The following is a 21945-nucleotide window of genomic DNA, read 5'->3' as shown; positions in this document are numbered from 1 at the left end:
GAAATGTATTCCTAACTCTGTAAACTGGCCCTTTGCAACTCGTATGTAAAAATCATGAGATATCATACTAGCAAGTTAATGAGGTTTAGGAATAGTAAATAACACTGTGAGCTTTCAATTTTACAACTTAAAGGAAATGTTCCTTCGCTTCCAGTAACAAAATATGTATAGTCACAAACCAAAAAAATCTTTATTATGATGGATTTAAGTTTGTAAATATCAATGTTTTTAAAAAAGGGATTCATGCATCCGATGAAGTGAGCTGTAGCTCACGAAAGCTTATGCTCAAATAAATTTGTTAGTCTCTAAGGTGCCACAAGCCCTCCTTTTCTTTTTGTGGATACAGACTAACACGGCTGCTACTCTGAAACCTGCCATTAGAAAGTTGTAATTTGACTAAATATAGCCTGGAAGTATGCCATGTCTTAGCTCTGTTCTTTTGTCACACCCATCCTCCTTTTACTGGTGGGAGATTACTCTTGCTCCAATTGTCACACAAAAGAAAAGTAAATGTTCCCCCCCTTGCATATGTGAACTAAAATACTATTGGTTTTTGTTATACGATATAACCAGCAGGCTCCCTTCCGTCCTATATCAGGTACAGTGGTATCTCAGGCTCATCTAGATTGTTGCAAGGTATTGGAATGTCTGTCACCTGTGTCGGATGTACATAGTAAAAACTGACTGCTAGCTTGGGTGAGGCCTCTGGCCACAGCAGAGAGGGTGAATAAGATAAAGAGTGGGATCTCCAGTCCACAGAGTAGTGGACGGGGGAAGAAATCTTCTGTGGCCCATATGAGGAGGGTAACGTGAGGTGTTGTGGTCTATATCCAATACAGGTAAAGGCAAGGTTAGACTTTCACATTAACATTAGTGAATCAATGTCTGAAGTTGCAAAGTCAATTTTTCTTCTACAGTCTCTCTGGTGTATAATACTTCTGCAGATTCAAGTTCTCATTAGAATTTGTTACCCACAAAAAGTTCTTTGAAGACTTAGGGCTTGTCTACATTTAAAATGCTACAGCGGCACAGATGTGTCACTGTAGCTCTTCAGTGTAGACACTACCTGTGCTGACTGGATTCTCCTGTCATCAGCATGGGTAATCCACCTTCCATCAAACTAGTGTTGTCTACACAGGGATTTAGGTCACCTTAACTACACTGCTCAGGGGTGGGGCTCAAGCACTCCCCCCAAAAATATTCATTCAATATTGGTGATCACATCAGCAAACTCTCAGACCTGCCCAATTTGTTTTTGTTTTTTATTGTTGCAAATCTTACCGACAGTAGCGCTCCATTAAATAAAGGAATGTAGCACAGTAAATACATCACAACAAAACAGCTGGCTAAAAAAAAAAAAAATCAATCAAACCACTGGAACTGCGTTACAGACAGAGGGTCAGAGACCTGTGACAAAAAAAGTCAGAGGAATTACATTCAATAGATGTGCAGTATCAACATTCCAGGCTCACATATATTTATATATATATTTATATTTATATATAGAGATCAAGTTTAGTGTTTACAAAGAACAATATTGTTACAAATACAATACTATACTTTTCCCAACGCTTTACAATAATTTCTATTCACCCTCTTTACAGAACAATAGTAAAACTTCATATTCTAAGTACTGTGCTAAATATATACAAGAAATCTCACCCACACCATCTTCATAAACAGATTTAATTTAGAAAATTAAAAAAAAAATCTGCATTCAAGAAATACAAACCAAGCCTTAAATTATAAACAGATTCAAACGAGTAAGTGTGAAACCTACCAATAAAAAAATAAAAGGACATTTCATCCTTAATGTAAACACTGAAAAGTTAGTAATATTGTACTAAACAGTGAAGGGACAGCTTTGCAGGACCTTCATGGAAGAGAAGGAATGTAAAATGGTAGGTTATTCCTTTCAACCCATGGACAGTTTCACTCACCTAAAATACTAACATAAACAGCTGGTCTAACATCTTTTAAACATCAGTGGAAAAAACAACAGACTACAGAGGTGTCAACTCTCCCTTTTGAGTTCACTGTATTTCTGAAACTCGCTTTCCCTTTCCAGACTAAGCTCCTGGGGCTGTTTACATTAGGAGCGCATACTCTGTCTGTCTGTCCGTCCGTCCCTGTTCAGAAATCACAATGCATCTGTTGTAATAGAACAATTCACATTCTCCGTGAGGCCCCAATCCGGCACTCACATGTGCAGTCCCAATGAAGTCAATGGGTCATTCAGGTGCCTAAAGTTAAGCACACATGCGTTTGCAGGATAGGGCCCTTAGTTTCTAAGGATCAGTCATTGTTACAGCCCTATAGTCATTTGCATACTGAGGGCTTGGTCCATCTTACACTGAAGTCGATGGAAAGATTCCTCAATGGGAGTTGACTAGAGCCACAAAAGCAGAAAATTAATATGGGAGTTAAAGTTGGGAACCAGCATTGTGGTAAGTATGTCTGCAAGAGTAGCTTTCCACACAGGTAATTTATGGAAAGGCTGCACTGTATATAATCTTCTAAATGACACGTGGTATATATCATATTTACATATATTACTATACATATGGGAAGTTATGAAAAAAATTGTTCCTATGACCTTTATAAACCAGATGCCTGACAATAAAAACTCTACTCACAAGTAATTCACAATCTATTTGCATCTGTCTGATGGCAGAGTAAATACTAATCTGGATTAACACCACCATGCCCTTGTAAAGTTTGTTATTCCACAGATTGGGATTTGATTACCTAACAAGAAGAACTGCTGTATGTCAAATAATTGTACAGTACTCATATTCATTTACTACAACAGCTTACTCACCATTCCACTATCTCCCTCAAATAGTTCCAGTATTTGCTGCCAGTTGAAATAAAAAGTTTATCTTCTTTCTCTCCGCTCAGTCCATTGTTTTTGAAGGGAAAATTGGGCCCCTGATCACAAATGGAACTAAGTGATCAGACAAAGGCAGAGTTTTCACAGCTCACTTATTAACGGAAATGCACACACGTATATCTAATCTATGAAATCTCTGGAGACAATTCCAAACGTCATCTCCAGTCTGCAACCACAGTGCTTATATTGCACAGTCCATCCCTCATTAAATGAGAGACTGATGTTAATGGCCATCACCCTCCCGCCCCCCCCCCCCAAAAAAAAAGAATGAGATTTTTGTTTTGTCCTGCTCCAGTATTTTCATCACATTAAATCTTTGTGTCATAATAAGATACAGCAAAAGCTGCTACTTTTGATAAATTTAAAGGCATCCGACTGGTCTAAATTCACAGTTATATATGAGTTTAAATGTGAGTACACAGGACTAATGGAACACAACTACTGTACATGAATAGAGAGGTCTCTCTTTCTGGAAAGAGGAGCGTCACTACTACTATTACTATCTTCTTCCCCTCCTCCCCCAGCTCCACTCTCCAAAATTTATAGACCACGCAAATCCTTGATGTCATGCACCCCACCACAACGTTTTTGAACCCTCTTCTTCATTGTACAAGTACATAAAAACCCTTTAATGTCCTACAAATAGAGAACCATCAATTAACTTTTATATATATACACTTTACAAATAAATTAATTTCTCCTCATTCCCATCCGACCTCCCCCACTGTTATCCAGATCATGAGCAAAAGAAAAAAAAAAGTAATTAAAAGTAAACAGTCTTTGGACCAAAGATATGTTAATACTGGCTCAGAGTAATAAAACTACTTACAACTGTATGTAGACCTATTTTTGTTCAAATTTCATAAATATCAAGCACATAGTTTTAAATATATATATACACACACCCCACACTCACCAATGAGAAATTGTGTATTTAAGAGTTTTAAAAATTTAGATTTTCAGCAAAAGCCCCCAAAATATAATTCCTGCTTTATATATACAGGCCACTTAACATTCTCCTACCTCTGAGTAGGGAGGGGGATATAAAAGATGTCCTACATCTAAAAATGAAGAAAGATTTTTTGGGTGGGGAAAAAAAGACTCTCATACCTGCGTGACCAAATGGTGAAAGTACCTCCTCTAATACGCGCTAGTGAGGACAATGACACACTTACGCATTTCAGCAACATACAAACCACCTTTGAGGTTACATGATCCTGAAGAATCAACATTAAAGACAATTAAAAGGTGTGCATTTGAATTATGAGTTTTACCACAACATCACTTACTCATTAACTCATTCTTCATAGGCTTTTAACATCTCCTTTAGGGCAAAATTATCCCCTTGGTTCTCTGCTCTCCCTGTGTATGTTGAACTCTTTCTTGGTAATGTTACGCTCAGTGCACACACAGAGAAAAAAGTATAATGGAGTCAAAAATCTTCTATGTGGAGTCCAAGAGGAGAACTTTACCCTGTGGTTTGATCTGTTTGTAAAGCAAGCTTTCTAATTTAGCAATAGTTAATGTATTTGTGTTGTCGAGTGATGGCCACAGAAATACAACTGATGACGGAGCTTGAAGAAGTGCAATCAGTCCTTTGTTAAACTAGCTGTGAATAACTAATTTTTCTATTCTGTGAGGAATTACATAAAGCTTAACTTGTAAAAAGATGCAACAAAAAAAAGTCTAATGGAAATTTTTTTCCCTGTACACAGCAAAATGTTGGAGAGAGACAGAGAAGAGAGAGAGAGAGAGAGATGTCTCTGCAGACACAAAAATGCAGTACTAGAAACACAACCACCGACGAGGAGAAACATCCTCCATGCACGTTGTGAAGGTGAGGTATCGGCCTCAGATGTAAACTGGCTGCTCCTGAGCAGTCAACAATCTGTACATGGCCGCTGGCATGGTCTTCATATGAATCTGCGTGGAAACAAAACAAATCAGTCAATGCTCCTCATACACATGATGCAACGCTTTGGAAATAAAAGGGTTTGTGTGCTTTCATGCTTAGAAGGTATGTATGTGTAAGGGAGAAAATGGCCCAAGACGAGGAGAAGGAAGTAGCTGCAGCGACATAGTACAGGGGAAAGATGTAACCAGTGAGTTTTTATGCCTCTGCTAAGGTTTATTGCAGCGCAATGCTGAGAGGTGTTGAGTTCTTGCAAACCTTGCTTAGGTTAACAGAAACTGTGGGCACTCAGCACCTCTCACGCAGGCTTTCTATTAGAAACTATGAAATCACTTTAACAATAAAGCCTGGTTTATCCTTTTCTCATTTCCAGTATTTATATTTGGATGGTGGTAGGCAGCGAGAGGCAATGGTGCTGAAATGTGTAATATCATCCATCCAGTTCCTACCTCACCAACAGCATTTGAGAGAATGTGAACGATCTTTTCATGGGGTGTTGCTACAACGCTCTGTCCGTTGATTTCAATGATCCGATGGCCCACTCGTACTCCTCCTCGCTCTGCTATACCTCCTCTCATAAGGCTACAGATCTTGAAAGGAACGGACAAAGTTACCAATGTAAGAATGTTAAATTGTAAAACAACAGAGGTTTGTTCACAAATGACAAACTCAACATTTAAATAAACAAGTCTCCGAAGTGTAAAAGAGTTCTTTTTTAAAATACAGTGAAACACAAATCAGGGTAAAATGGACTAGAGTAACTGTTACAAAGTCAGTACTCGGCTTATAAAACATAATGAACACCACCTCCTCTAGGTGCACAAAAAACAAACAAAATAATTTGGCCATTGAAAATTACTAGTATTAACCCTTTGGACACTGGCATTTTGAAAATTTAGGAGATTGCATAGGTCCATAGTCTCTAAAGGGTTTAGAATATATGCCTTTGACTTTCGCTGATTGTAAAGAAGACTCTTTCTTATAAGATCTTTAATGCCTCAGTTAGATATACAACTAATGTATGTAGCCTGTGAACAACTTGCCCCTTTTGGTTCTTTAGCTTAAAATATCTCTCCTATTCCTACGGTTGACTTTATACTCTAATATGACAAAGTATCTTTTCCTGCTTTTGACTTGGAAAGGAGGATCAGCCATAGGGGAAGTAATCAATTTTCTGATAAGTCAGTTTTTATGTCTTACAGTCAGAATGTGTGCATAGCCATTGATGAGCCGAGAAGTTTGCAAAAAAATTTCACAGCTATAAAAAGCATCACAGTAGAAACCCAAGGATTGTGAAAGCTACTTACGATCCCATTCTGTACACTGAAACCCAGCTGATATCGGAGGTCAGGTCTTCTGATCAAGACAGTGGTTACTGGAGGACATCTCACTATATTCAGTTTAATCCGGGCCTGGTTTTTCAAACCCTTTAAAAAAATATATATACACCATGACAACTATGGGTGCAGGTGGGCTGAAACAGCTGAAAACTGGCACTGAAATAAAATAATAGTTTGAATGCTAACTTGGAAATAATACTGAACAAGCAGTTTGCTATGTATTCATCATTACAAAGTAGGATTCCTAATAAGTACCAGATACAAGCAATATGACAACCTGTTAACTGAATGATGCAATGTCAACCTCTAGTTGTCAACATTTTGACATGGTCATTTTAAACTGCCAAGAAATTAGATTCCTGTGGGCAATTTCTTTATTTTGGAACACAGAACGTTGTTCTACAGAAAGCTGGGGGGGGAGGGGGGAGAAGTAGGTCTGTGCAATTAAGCTGAAAACTGTCACATATTTTGTTGTAAAAATAAAGTCTTAAATATGCACTTAAAATAGCTGCAAACAGGTACCTTTCCTGGATATGCGCATTCAATTCTGTAATGCAAAAGGCAGAACTTACTTAAGTCCTGCCCATTGAATGCTTGTATAAGCAACATTCAGAGACTCCCTCATTCTAAACTGAGAATATCACATTCAACCTGCAATCTTGGTTAACCACAACAAAGCACTATCAAAATAGAAGATGACTGCATATGTCTGACCCTTACATGGTTTGAAGTTCTCACCACTCTTTCCTATAGACCAACCCACCTAATCTTCTCTGTCTTTCTCCCAGAGTTAAAGTCTCTTTTTTTTCCTGTAAAGTGTCCAGAATGGAACATACATTTCTCTACACTAGAATACTGTGTAAACATCCAGGCAACACACAGACAACCTCCAACAATCACAATTCCCCCCCAAAAAAGAAGAGCTATGTTAATGCCTGAGAAACTTGTGGCTACTTTTAACATTCCAGTATCTGTCTGATTTACTCAAAGAGTAAAATCCTGGTCCCATTAAAGTCAATGGAAGCTTTGCAATTGAATTCAATGGGACTAGGGTGTTACTCATAGTCTGAAAAGATTTCCTGATCTGTACAGGGAGTTATACTAAAGTTCTCAACCTTTCAAATGTTTTTTTCTTGCTGATTTTGTAGGACCTCTCTCTACAAGACCCAGTACTTGAGTGTCTGTGCCATTGTGCTGGGGCAAATAGCTTTGGAACAACCCCAGAGTGCATGGCAGTCCATTACCAAGCAAGTAGAGAAGCCAAAAATGAGGAGGAAATCTTCATTCACCTATCTGTAGGGGTAAAAGGTTGAAGTGGCGTGGGATAGCAGGGGAAGGGAGGGAGGACAAATCTGAACTGAATCAACCAGCTTCCCTTCAGCGACCAGGTTAGTTTGGAAGTCAGTCCATGCCTTTGTTCTAATACAGAAGATGCCCGAAGCCAACCTGCTAAGTCTAAGACGTTTTTGTTAATTGATCCTTATTGATCTACAGACATAACCCACTGTTCTTTTTAAGGGGAAGTAACCAAGGCATCCCTGTTGGGCTAATGGTGTTCATACTTACTGTTTCTACTAGTATGCAGATGCAATCAAGTGCTATTTAAAACGGCCTCTTAAACTTCTCTCTCTTTTAATGGAGGAAAGAAACTGGCTATATTAAATTTGATTCTAAGTAAGGAAGGGGGTGCTTACTTGGGAGCTTATGTTAAGTACAGATCCATTCAACCCTCTCACCCACCGCCACAAGAGGGTCTATTTGCCTGACAACTATGTCTAACTGCCTATTTATATTTATGGCAGTTGTATGCACCCACTCAGGAGTGGGAGGACAAACCGTGAGGAAAGAGTGGCAAAGCATTTCATTTCTTTGGTCTCTGCATAGCACTGCACTCAGCATGGCTTGTTAATCAAGGCAACACAGGCTGGCTATAAGTGAGCACGCTGCTTTGGGAACCAAAGCAAATGAGATTATGAAGTGAGAAGAGGCAGTTCCACAGCCAGCTGGCTCTCAGCAAAACACAAGGCCCACTGTATTTTTTGCTCTACTTCATTCCATTTACTTCCATGTATTTTATTTACTGTCTGCGATGCATACACTAATCACAATCAGTGATCATCGACATACCATAGGGCAATCGGCCTTTATGGACTACATACACAGAAACAAGCAAATAGTAAGTATCCAGTTTGCATTCATTTGTGGCAAGTATGTGTGTTTGCAACTCCAAGTGTGCACTGCACACGTATTTTTGCATGCTCCTTTTTAAAAGAAAGAAACACGGGCTCCTAGTGAGCAATTTCTAAATTTTACAGAAATAATGCAACCCTTAAACATAGTCAGTTCATAATATTTTATATGTTGGGAATCCATGCCAATAGCAATAGAAAAAGTGCTATACTAGATTAGTCCAGGGGTCCATGCACACCAGATGCTTGAGAAAAAGGTGAAAGCAACATAAAACATGGAACAGCCATTCCAAACAGGAAGTTTTTTCCTAATCCCGTCAGTTAGCACTTAGTTTATGGTTGATTAGTATGAAGGTTTGGATCCCTCATTTAAAAAAAAAATCCTCTATGATTGTGAGTATTCTCATTATTCACATAAACATCCAATTTTTCGTACAGTAGCCTGGTTCATAGCATGCTAAGGAATTTTTGCAATGGTAAGATCTTTGCACATTCTCTGAATATCTATTTTGGCCGATAATATACATACTGCTGGCCATTAATCTTGTCCTTCCAAGGAGAAGATGACCCATACGTTTGCAATGCTTTAGAGCAATCTAGCTGGATCTGTTCATACATTAGTTCTGAATCACATGCAATATATATAATATACATCTTTTTTTGCATGTGATTCAGAACTGATGTATGAACAGCTCCAGATAAGTTTGCTGAAAAGAACTGCAATCTATGGGTCATCGTCTCATTGGAAGGACAAGATTAATGGCCAGCAGTCCCCATGACAACAGCCAAATGTGGCAACAAAAACGGGACCGAAGCATGTGTATCAGAATGAGATCTCCATAGCAACGAGATAGTGGCGGTGCTCTTGTTGGAGAAGCAACCAGGGGGATTCTCAAGACACCATCGCAGCCGTCCATTTGGAAGGACTCTGGAAGAGGAGGAGTGCGCTGAAGCAGACATTTTGTATGCCAGGCCTGCAAATAATTACACTTTTGGAAATAACTGGTGTGGGATGGGGAACAAGCAGAATAAAAGTGAGAACAGTAAGAGGTCTGGTAACAAAATAGCTGGTTCAGGTTGGTGTAAATGGAATTCCTTAACAATTGCACCTCTCTATGCCAGCTACAGACCCTTGCCCTCAAGGTAGGAATTTAGCCCCAGGAAACACAAGGCTATTTTTGGTGTCACCCCCTTTCCTTTCAGGTGGGAGGAGACTTAGTTTTCAGCTGTGATCTCCTTAGTTGCCGCAACATCAGCAGAGGCTAAATCAAGCCCTGGCTTCCATCTTGGTGAGATCCTCTAGTTTTGCGCTTCCAGGGCAAAGGATGCAGACAGTTTCTGTTGCTCCAATCTTCCTCCATCTGCAGATTAGATCTTCAATCTGAAAGCGTCATGAATATGCCAGCATAATCCTGGGCTGAATTTGTCCTAATCATTAAGAAACAGTCTGAGCTTGGAATATGTAATTACATTTAAAGAGGGCCTGGGTATAGGGAATAAAGCAGCTATAACATCAAGTTTCTAGGTATCCAAGGTAAAAAGCAACAGAAAGTTGATTTATTAGACATACGTTTTTTTCAGGAAACCAGGCTGCTTTTACCACGGTTTGACTGTATTACACTCAGACAAGGAGTAATGGTCAGAACACATTAAATGTTCACGTGCTAGACTGTGTATTTTCAGATACACATATTTTAAATCTTTGTAGCAATTTTTTAGTTCAAGCGCTAAGAAACCAACCACAGCCTACACACAATTTGGAAGGGGCACACAGACATTTATTTTGTGAACTACTAGACAAAATAATTTTATTTCAAAACAATCTAAAGAAAATCTGGCAAGAACTCAGCAAAACGGAGTATAAATCCAACTTTACTCTGCATTTTGCTGGGTTGTTTTACAGAAGAATTTATCGATGTCAGATGTACCATTTCAGTATGTGACCTACCAACCATGTGGTGCAGCAAGTTGTAGGGTAGCTATTTGTTTCAATTTAGTTGTGCCTATGACATTCTCAATGGATGCAGCGTTTTCTTTCCATGAAACAGAAATCATTAAAAACCCGTTCTCTTATAAATTGCAGCTACTCCAGAAGTAGTTCTTTTCCACTTGACATGCCTGCTTTTTGCAATCACATACTCATGTAAATTAGAGGAAACTTGTCCCAATTAAATGTCCCATAGCGTTACTAGGTTGAAATAAAAATGTACACTTCAAAATATTCACAAGTTAATGCCATAATCATGTAGAAGACAAACATGTTTTACAGTTTAAAAATATAAATTATCCAATTACTACATTTGTTTTATCAGTCTTAGCACTCTGGGTCAAATTCAAAGATCCTTTTCTTCAGTCCTTACTGAAGCTAGGCTCCAGTTGACCTCAATGGAAGTTTTGCTCAAGACTGAGATATGGCTTCAAGATCTGGCCCTTTTTCTCTGAATAGTTTTGCACTTTGTGAATGATGAAACACAAAGTAAGGCCAGGGTGGCAAAGATGGTCTTGTGATTAAGGCCCAGGATTGTGGGGGAGCCAAGCTTCTATTCTCAGCTCACCATAGACATCTTGTGTGAACTTACGCAAGTCAAAGCTCTGCATTTTCATTTCACCCTCTGTAAAATGGGGATGATATTAATATTTCCCACCTCACAGGGGCCTACAAGGCTTTATTAATTAGACTTTGCAAAGTGCTTTGAGATCATCGGATACAAATTGCTATACAAATGCAAATTATGAGTGTTTTTAGAGAACGTCTTTAATATACATCTTTATTGTCTTCCACTATTCCCATACAGTTTTTAAATGTGTAACATTTAAGAACATTCCCTGTACCTTTATAATACTCTGGCACGTTGAGAGTGGTAAGCCGACTAAGCTGGTACCATTAATTGACATGATCTGATCTCCTATGTTCAGCTTTCCCGACTTCTCTGCTGGTCCTCCATGCATCATGTTGGCTATAATAACTGTGGGCAAGATGGATCCCCAGCCAGATTCCACAATCACGACACCTAGAATTTCTCCCTTTTGCTTTTCAATGTAAACCTGAATTAGGAGATAGAAATATCGTTTCAAACTGATATTATTCTCAGCTACAGAATACAGCCTGTGTGGACACATACATAAATATCAGGGGTGGGCAAACTACAGCCCAGGGGCTGCATCCGGCCCTTCAGACATTATAATCCAGCCCTTGAGCTCCCATCAGGGAGAGGGGCTTGTCCCACTCCAGCTAGGGAACAGGGTCGGTGGCTTGCCCCGCTCTGCATGTGCCATGGCTCCACGCGGCTCCCGGAAGCAGCGGCATGTCCCTCCTCTGGCTCCTATGCATAGGAGCAGCCAGGGGGCTCCGCACACTGCCCCCACCCCAAGCACTGCTTCCGCAGCTCCCTTTGGCAGGGAACTACGGCCAATGGGAGTTGCAGGGGCGGCACCTACGGACAGGGCAGTGTGCAGAGCCGCCTGGCTGCGCCTCCACATAGGAGCCAGAGTCGGAACATGCTGCTGCTTCTGGGAACTGCTTGAGGTAAGTGCCACCAGGAGCCTGCAACCTGACCCCCTCCCACACTCCAACCCTGTGCCCCAGCCTTGATCTCCCTCCTGCCTGCCAAACCCCTCGGTCCCAGCCTGGAACACCCTCATGCACCCCCAACCCCTCATCTCCAGCCCCATCCCAGAGCCTGCACCCCCAGCCAGAACCCTCTGCCCCCCCCACAGACCCCAACCCTCTGCCCCAGCCCAGAGCCCCCTCCCACATCCTGAACTCCTCATTTCTGGTTCCACCCCAGAGCCCGCTCCCCCAGCCAGAGCCCTCATCCCCCTTCCGTACCCCAACCCCCAATTTTGTGAGCATTCATGGCCCACCACACAATTTCCATACCCAGATGTGGCCCTCGGGTCAAAAAGTTTGCCTACCCCTGATAACACATAGACACCAATACAGAAACACACACAACCTCTTTGTTTTTTTCTCACTCCAAGGCAAAAACAATGAAACAGATGTGTTAACAAATTTCTAATTTATTTCTAGCATGAAATAAGTCAACATATTAATGATCAGCTAGTTACTCACCCCTCCAGCAGAACCTGCAGTGACTCAACCCTCTGGCATGCTGCAGCAGCCTATTCCCCACCAGGGCCCAGATCAGATAGCCCCAAGGCACAGGTATTTCAGCTTCACAGCAAGTTAGTCAAGCCTGCCCTCGATCCGATCCTATCCCTGTGCTGGTTCCTGCCCCCTGCTTTGTCCATGCCCTGTCCTGAGGCTGCTCCAGCTCGCTTCTGACCCTGCTCTAGCCCTGCCCCCGACTCCTGACCCCCAGGTCCCTGGACTGACTCCACCCAGCTTCAATCTTTGGCCTGCTTCCTGATTCTGAGTACGATCCTGATTTGGCTTGTCTATGGACTCTGACCCATGGACTATCTTCAGTTTCAGTGCTGTCCTCAGCTCTTTCCCGACCCTACGACCAGCTTCGACCACCACTCCAGCCACTAGGTCTGACCACGTAGACCCCAGGGCCTCACAGGAGGTGGTGGTGATGGGGTGGTGCAGGCAGACTACAACAGTGAGAATGTGCTGGAGACTGGATTACATACCCTATACACTGCAATGGTACACTGGTTCATCTTTATTAATAAAACAAGCAAAAAAATATACTGCTTTAAAACAAACCTGGAGACAAATGCGTTCACCAACCCTAATGTCTCCATAAAACGTATGTTATTTGTTAAATCAACAGCTTGTTTTAAGTTCCTTTTACTGATGTGCAGTGTCCCACATATTTGAAAATTGTCTGGTAAAACAGCACAAAACAGATGGCAAATCACTGTAACACTGATGAACCTCCGGGTTCCCTGTTCACTCTTCAAACAGAATTGCCACTGAGTGTCTTACCGGGGAGAAGAGTGCTCTAGGCTGACCTGAAGAAAGTCATTTATGGGAAACGCTAAAGGCTTTCTAATTGCTCCCAGTATTAGCTTGCATTTGGGACAGACCAGCCTAATGCTACTATAATCAGAAGACTGGGACATACGTCTTTGCAGTTTTCAGACTTGGAAAAGTGAATGAGGTCATCATTGTACATGTCTTGGGTGTTGAGCAGGTCACTGTACTCCTTCTGGCTTAGGTCTTCTGGATTTATTCCATTTGCCCTCAGGAATTCCTGGTAGGCCACACTAAATGCTTGACCTATGGATTGTGCAATCAGCTGTGCCTGCAGCAGTTCCCCCAAAAAGGAAAGGAAAATATCAAATACATAGCATTGCTGATGGTCTTGTTCGCTGACGCTTGAAGTTATGATCATGCTGTAAATAGTTCCCCCATATTAATAAGCCACTTCAATCAATTCCAGTTTTTTTTCCTTTAATATCATTTATAACACTAAAGACCAGGTTCCAACTTGTCCTGTATTAGTTTATTTTGATTTCTGTGTGAATAAAAAGAACCTCTATCCCAAGCTCTAGGAACTGGACAAAAATTACTCACACACACACACACACACACACACACAAAGCAACAACAAAAAATCCACAACAATCTTATCCTCGACCTATACGATTATTTAATTCAGCAAAGCAAGTTGTTACAACTTTAAAGGAAGAGTAGTGGGCCTTCCTTTCACTGATGAGAACTGCTGAAGTAAACACAAAGAAATCCTTCCTTCATTGTTTGACAATTAGGCTGGAGAACAAGAACACTATATTACATTAGCTGTCTTGGATGCCTATTGGGTAACACAGGGCACAATAACTGGGCTCTCTGCCCTTTAGCCACAAGCAGTATCATCATTCTCTTACAAGCCAGCATTACATGAACACACCTATAGGAAAAATATGACTCTTAAAAGAATATTTGTTCCTCTTTTTTTCTTTTGAAGTCACCCTGTTTATATTTGTATCTGCTACCTATTGTCCATCTGATAAAGACTGACTATATTAAACTACTCTCAAACTGGTGCAGATCTCATTGATGACAACAGATGATCACTGGCACTTAAGAGGATGTGGTCACAATTACACACGCGTGCGCACACAAGTATGTTGGGCCACATTTTCATAAGAGTTCAACTCTCATTTAAGCACCAGAATAAATTGATAGATTTTGGGCACTGAGCTCTTTTGAAAATCTGGCCCCAACTGTAGATGCTGAGTAGCTGGGAATCTAGCACTGAGATCTTTTGAAAATTTGTTCCATCATCAATAATTTAGTCTCCATTGCTTAAAATATCTTATTAGAAACTCAAAAATAAACTCTTTCCCTATCGATTGTCCTTTTCCATTTAAGTATTTAATTCCCCATCTTCCTGTGTTTAATGGAGCTGAAATTAAAACACCACTTTAATTGTTTGGGCACAGAGTTCGTAGACCATAGTACTATAAATTTGGAAGAAATTATGTTAGTTAATTGCTCCTGCAGAAGCAGCAGAAAGAGTCACATAGTTTCTTGTGATTATTGCTTGAACATGTCAGTCTCTCTAGGATTTGCACGTTATATTCCTCAACAGATTAGGGCAATTTAAAGCAGGGACAAGTTTTGGCCAGCATCCCAGTGTTTGATGATGTAATGATAGCCAGTTAGCTGTTGGGTAGAGTAAGATCATTCTAAAACTAAACGCTTATGGGGCTACCTAACTGTCCTTCTGGAGAAGAGAAAATGAGATTATAATACACACAAACAGACACAAGATTAAGATAATATACCCTGTGGAGCGTCAGGGCTCTTTACTTCTAATAGATAAAGTTACGATTTTTTGCTAGCTCTGTATTTTTTCCAATTTATTTTGAATTCTTAATCAGAACTTTTGCAGAATAGTTGAAATAATGTCATGTAACCCAAAACCACTGATCATGTCTCCTCAAATGTCTCAAAATACTGTCAGACCACCTGACTGACTGACTGCTGATATGTTTTTCATCTCCTGACATTTAGGACTTTCCAAGCCAACATTTACTCATGGGGGGATGATCATGATCTGCATAAATGTGACTTAATTAAACCTCATTAGGTGACACTTGTGACTTCAGAAGGGGAGTGCCCCATTCTGATTTGCCAACAAACTCCTAAAAAGTAGCTCTAAGGGGTAGCAGCCAGCCTGGTCATCACCACCTTCATAAGCTGAAGGAAAAGAAAAATTGCTTCTGTCCTCTTGCCATGTGATGCCACCATGCCTGATAAAGAGACCTATGCTTCCTCTGCCCTCAGTTGGTCAATGTGGGCTACAAGTCTAGAAATGCTCAACATCTATAAGCAAGCAGCCTATAACCAGCCAGCAAGTCCAATTGACAACCAGATGAGCAGAGAAAGCCACTGACTGAACTTTTTTCAACCATATACCAGTTTCCTGGAGTTGAAGCAAATCACAAGAGTCACAACAGCCATCCTGTATAAGTATCACCTTTGTTTGTTTTTCTTTTTCCGATTTTCATTAGTAGAGGAATGCCTCTACCTCAGTATTCTTGCACTTGTCTTTCTTTTTAACTCTAGCAGGTGACTGGTAGCAGGTTTGTGCATGTGGACAGAACCCACAGAATTTATCTGAGAGCGGTGCCTATGGAATAGTTTCTCAAAGACCTAAAAACAGACCTTGGTTTAAATAACTTTGCTGTCTAAAAGATCTCACACACATACATTATAAGGGTTGGGAGGTGTTATTTTCACCTAAATGTAACCAGCTGTGTTATTCTGAATTGTTTTGGAAAGTCTCTATAAACCTATGTTCAGGGGGCAGGGAAAATAAATAGATCATCACCTAACCACTCATCATTTGGGCAGGCTACGTTAACTAGCAGAAGAGCTGTAGTCTAAACATTAATTTCAATGTAGGAGTGATCTGACCCTCCCTGTAGCAGTCATCTGACTGAAATAAGTTTATCAGTTGCCACTGAAATTGAAAATACCTTATTATTCTGCAGGCTGACAGCTAAACAAGATATGCTGACTTCCCATATTCCTAGATAAAGTTCACAAAATCATTATCTTATTCAGTATTAACATGATAACAAGATTAATTTATTATTTGATATTAATAAATTTTATTTTAAATTTGATTTGCCCATGTGTTTAATTTTATTTTACATTTTTTCTTTAGTTATTTAGCATAGTTAAAAAAATTACATAAAATTGGAGAATTGTGTGGACTGATGTATCTTCCCCAGATGTTAGGGCCTCGAACAGCGAGGACGCAATGGTAGATAACAGAGACAACTTAGTATGCCACCTAGTGGTGGACCACAGAACCTGCCTTCTATAGTCCTCACAGTGTCATGGACCCAGTTTAATTGGCTAACTTAAAATGGGTTTACAGATGCTTTGCATCTTTCAAAGCAGCGTAAAGCACAATGTTGACTCTGGTCCTGAATCTACAAATTCAACTGAGATTTTCATAAATTGAATAAGTATGGACAAGGTATATACCCTGCCACTACAGGTGTCTGCTTGGAGGTATCTGCATGCAGGCCACTTCAGAAGTATACATATATTACATCACTGACTGGGTTTCCTAAAATGCTTTCAGCATATCCTTCCAACTGCAGCATCCTCAAGGACAAGAAAGGCCTAGCTGCATAATCCTTATGACATGCATTTATGATCCTAGCAGCAATGTTCATGGGTACAAGTCCCCCTGGAAACAAGTTACTGTGACGGATGCTGACTCTCAGGGGCAGATCCTCAGCTGGTGAAACTAGCTGTGACAGCAGCCAATATTTGCCCTTTAATGTCTGTTAAAGGTATTACATTAAGAACAAAACTAAAACACATAAAATGAAAATCTGTGTTTCTAAATGCAGTTTCTTATTTAATAATGACAACCAACCAAAAAGGACCCAATATGCAAAAGGCAGAAAAGTGCCTCTTTTTAGATGAATTCTTTTTATGTAACTAAAAATCAAACAGGACCATCAACCACAGACTTCAATCCTATCCTGACAAATGGGTATCATATTCTCAAGCATAACAAAGTAACGAAATAAAATAGCTCCTTACATCCTCAGATTCAAAGACATGGCAAATCATTTTGTATTGCCTCTTCCCATCCTGAGAGGGGTGAGATGCCTCCACATTGTCCTGGGAATTAGATCGAGGCATTCGCCGCCGAGCCATCAGCACAACGATATTTCCTATATCAGCAATGTAGGAAATGGTCCTCAGAGGATGATCCATCATAGTTTCCTGAGGAAGAGAAATCCTGAGATTAGTGCTCGCTTTGAGCAAATGCTTAGCATGCTTTTGGCATCATGTAAATAGATACTAACAATGTAAGAACAACTGGCAGGTGTCAGTTCCACCAAATGAACTGAAATTCCCATTAAGAAAAAATTAATGGCTATTGTATTTACTGGGTAAAAGAACTCCAAATACAAAGACCCAGATCAGAGGGTTTTAACATGCACTACACAGAGGATTAAGGACTTGGAATTAGCTACCTCAGCCAAACTGTCTAAGCATTATAGTGAAAAATATCTGAGAGACACTGAGAACAGACATATTAATGGCACTAGACTATCTGAAATGCTGTACTGTGATACCTTTCAATAACAGTTCAATAGAGAGTGAACCACTACTACAATATTGACAAGGTCCAACCCTGACAAGGGCACATCTTTGCCTATACCTGTGTGTCTGCATTCAACACTTTTATTCTCTGCGTAGAGATAAAGAGGTCCACCTCAGTCATGGGCTGAGATTCACCTTCTGGGGCCTGCAAATAAAATGGATTAGAGTCAGCAAATGCATCAGAGAACAGCCTTAATAATGATGTTAGATCACAAACAGGGGCGCATCAAGACACAGTCACCAGAACAGCAATGCAAAACAGAGTATTAAATTGCAGAAGCTAAAGATAAACACAAAGATATGGAAACTATATATAGGGATGAAAGTGTGTTAGATTCAGTATTATTTATAAAACTGTTAATTCCATTCAAACTCCCTACCCTCTTTCTGATCAAATGAAGTTATAACCAACTGCAGCATGAACTGTATAATCATTCCATGGAAATCAAAATGATTTTCATTTTAACATGAATGCCATATTAAAAAAGGCTTTTCGCATGAGCAATGTACAGGACTAAGGGCAATTCTTGCCTGCAGGATTTCTACAGGATTCTAATTATTACAGTGACTGCTCAGGCTAGTGAGAAAAAATGTACACATCAGGTGCAGATTAAGCAATTATAATGCAGTTCTGGTAAGAGGGTCTTTATGGTCAGACAACAGAATATTAAAGCACTAACCCACTCCAGAAGATGTACATTTGTAAACATATAGAGCAAATGCTTGCACTTTAAAATGCATCAGATTTGTTCCACGACACTTAAGAACTCCATGAACAAAATTGACTCATATTTTAGTAATCTCAATGTATAAAGTGAGTGTACATATGTAAACTTTTTTTTTTGCATCCAGCAATTTGACACATCTGTAAGTTAACCAAAAATAGTCTTTAGAAAGGGATAAAATAAGTCATTTCTTTTTAATATGCCATTTTATAGAATTAAAACCTTTACCATGTCATTCCTGTTTATTTGGTAGGTATTTCTGGGTTCGGTCTGTTTACATTTGATAAATCCAATATTTACCCTCGTTCTAACATGAAATGGCTAATGATAAGCAACAAAAAATGGCCAACCAGGCAACCGATCTTTGGGAAATGTCAACTTGTGTGGTGACTCTGAAATAAACCTGAACAAAAACTTGCTGGATGCAGAAAATAAAAACACAAAATCAAAAGTAAGAAAGGCAAAAAATAGAATAAAAATAAAAATAAACAGGCATAACATCAAGCTGATGGAGGTTGTACTGCACCTTCTTCCTGCTTTTGGCTAATTTCTGGGCCATCTGCTTAGCATGGAATAAACAGAGATAGGAGAATGGTTAGAGAAGAATTTGCAGAGACTCAAGTCAAGCAGGGATCTACACACTAATGTCCAGGATTTGTCTAGTAACTGGTCTAGGTTAGTCTCTGGTTGGATTTCTCTCTTTCGTGCTGGTTAAAAAAAAAGAGTTTCACGTTTAACACAATAGGTTTTAAAAAGTAAACCTGCACCAGAAAAGAGAGAGAAAGAATAAGGATTACTTTTATTTAATTTAAAAAAAAAGACAGCTAAGTTTAAAAACATAGGGCAAGATTCTGCTCTCATTTACATTCGTACAAATCACTCGTCTCTCTTTTCAAATCACTGGAGTAACACAAGTGCAGAACTGGTATAAGTGAGAGAAGAATCAGAGCCTTAATATTCAAACTCTCTCAGATCTTAAGGTCTTAGATTCAGGTTACTTAACAATTTTGCATGTACGCACAGACTTATAAAGGGAAAAAATGTCAAAAATGTTAAATGATCCTAAAAAACCCAAAATGACAAAAACATTTAATTAAACAACCAATCTGCCCCAATGCATACACACCCATGTGCTTACTAAGATTAGACTCAGGCATTTGGGGACCACAATTCCCCATGCCAATTGCACAAGGACATTTTCCATGCCTCTCGCATATACCCAAACATCTTCCCTGGGTAGGGGTGCGTACTCTCCAGATGATCCACCTGTAAATGGGCTGCTATCGTGGAGCTTTTTACTGTATTACTATGTAAGTGTTCAATATCAAAAGAGATTCTATCGGCTACCAATGAGAGACAGCGATAATCATAATTCTTGTCACTCCATTATCAAGCACTTATAAATCTTCTGCAAATAACTCCGGATGTAGTTTAAAAAAAAAATCCACAGACTCTGGTGACTTATCTTGTGGACTTGCTTATTGGACAAGTATGATACTCACCTTGCTGGCAGACTTCCATTTTAGTTCCAGTAGTAACATGTAATTAACTTAATGTGTGTGATGTGTGGTCTATTATGCCAGGCTTTATCTATAAATACATTACTAATAGCTATTAGGCCCATAGAACAGGAACCTGGAATCACAGACGCACTGAACATTTGTCACTGGTGCTCACACATTAACTCTGCAGGTTGTGCTTTAAACCAATCTGAAAGTAGCAGCTGATACTGAAATGTTGCTCTTTAGTTACAAACAAAATCAAACATTTCAGCATCACTTGCAGTAACCCTTTACCGATTATAAAACATATTCAAGTCTGGTAAATGTAAACTACTGCTAGTGGCAATGTGAACAGGATCATGCTGAAATCTTTACACTAAAGTATTGTCACTGGCATTCAGAGAAAATAAAACTACTCTGAAATAGTAACGGCTGCATAAATAGAAAAAACCTTAAAATAATGCCTCAAGTTGGCATATTTTTCTAACTGTGTTCAAAAACATAGCTTCTTTGCAGTCAAAATTTTTCAATACTACAGGGCACTAGGTCTCACAAAAGCAGTATGCCTGTCACAAAGGGAAATGAAAAAAAAACTGCTTGAGTCAGAACTAGGTAATGCAGATATGGTATGTGAAAGGTGAGCCAGAGCAACCTCTTATGCAATTTGTGATTCTGTTCTTGACTTAATGGAAGCAGCATCAGGACCGCTGTCTTATTTGACCTTCTTGGAATACTATTTTCAAACATTTAACAAAACCCTAATGTAATGGCTTAGAATACACATTCATGTTTAAGAAATGATTAACACTCCAGAGAAGGTGAACATGAAAGGTGCTGGAATCTGTAGCTGTTAAATAAAGGGAAAAAGTCCATGAAAACTAACACCAATATGCCTTTTATGCAAGAAACAGTATCAGACAAGCTCAGTCATACTATACAAATAATTCTAGCTACATTAGTCAAGCGGTTCTTTTCACACCATTATGAGTAAAATATAAGACAACCTTAGTCTAAACTTAATATTCTTTAATAAATACACTGAAGACAGACAAGTCCTAAGTATTTCATTTGATTGAGATGTATTTGGTCTATTTATGATTTGTTTACAATTAAAAAAAATTCATTACCATTATTTTTAAAAGAAAGAGACATTTTGCTGCTATATTGACTACCAATATCTGTACACATTTTAATAAACACTGTATCTATTGCAGATTGTTAATTATTTGTGCCAGAGACTGCATCTTCTTATGTCTTGTAAGCACACTGATGGCACTTAAATAATAATAATGGGTAGGCTTTTAAACAATCCTCAGATATGGATTGTGTCAATGCCTTTCAATAATGGGGTCAACTGGTATTCAAAAAAGTGCAGGCCTCCTACACAGATCAAATCTGCTGGTGAAATCTAAATTAATCACTGTTTTTTCTCCAGGCTGTGAGATTCATCCTCTTAGTCCAGATGTTAACAACAATTAAAATCTGCTTAGGTTGGGAGGATGGCTAGCTCCGGAGATTAGTAAAGGGACTAACAGAACCTTTCAACTCTTAGGTCGCACAGTCAATTCTATCTCATTCTGGTAATGAACGAAAGTCTTGGCTAAGAAAAGGCCAAATCCTGAATACACCACCTGCTGTAGTTTTAGTTCTGTGAATAGCTCTCATTGACTATTAGTAAGGTTTTGCATAACTGGACCTTTAGATTCAGAGGTCAACAAAATTATTACTTGATGGTCTCACCCAGTTCAGTGGACAGCTGTCTGCATCACAAAAACCACCATCTTGCTGAAACTACCTTTGTGGCAGTCTCAGCAAAGAATTAATCATTCTT

The 21945-nt window shown here is 39.5% G+C and overlaps 1 protein-coding gene across 2 annotated transcripts in view; it reads right to left on the bottom strand.

The window, feature by feature from the left end:
• Nucleotides 1-1275: 1275 nt before the first annotated feature.
• Nucleotides 1276-21945, bottom strand: part of APBA1 (amyloid beta precursor protein binding family A member 1) — a 147108-nt gene continuing 126438 nt past the window's right edge. Inside the window, exons 6-13 of one of the 2 annotated variants that reach the window (XM_084629718.1) lie at nt 19139-19171; nt 17946-18032; nt 17318-17503; nt 13368-13547; nt 11167-11379; nt 6113-6232; nt 5255-5395; nt 1276-4816 (exon numbers count right to left, since the gene is read on the bottom strand). In XM_084629718.1, coding sequence (XP_084485844.1) covers nt 4745-4816; nt 5255-5395; nt 6113-6232; nt 11167-11379; nt 13368-13547; nt 17318-17503; nt 17946-18032; nt 19139-19171 — 1032 coding nt within the window. In that variant the 3' untranslated portion in view covers nt 1276-4744. Of the gene's footprint in view, nt 4817-5254; nt 5396-6112; nt 6233-8479; nt 9716-11166; nt 11380-13367; nt 13548-17317; nt 17504-17945; nt 18033-19138; nt 19172-21945 lie in introns of those variants that run through there. The other variant, XM_084629719.1, reaches the window with a different exon arrangement.

The sequence above is a fragment of the Lepidochelys olivacea genome (assembly GCF_965140295.1).
Source record: "Lepidochelys olivacea isolate rLepOli2 genome assembly, chromosome: 5".
Taxonomy (NCBI): domain Eukaryota; kingdom Metazoa; phylum Chordata; order Testudines; family Cheloniidae; genus Lepidochelys; species Lepidochelys olivacea.
The sequence above is the reverse complement of the archived record's forward strand: the minus strand, read 5'-3'. Positions and strand labels throughout refer to the sequence as shown.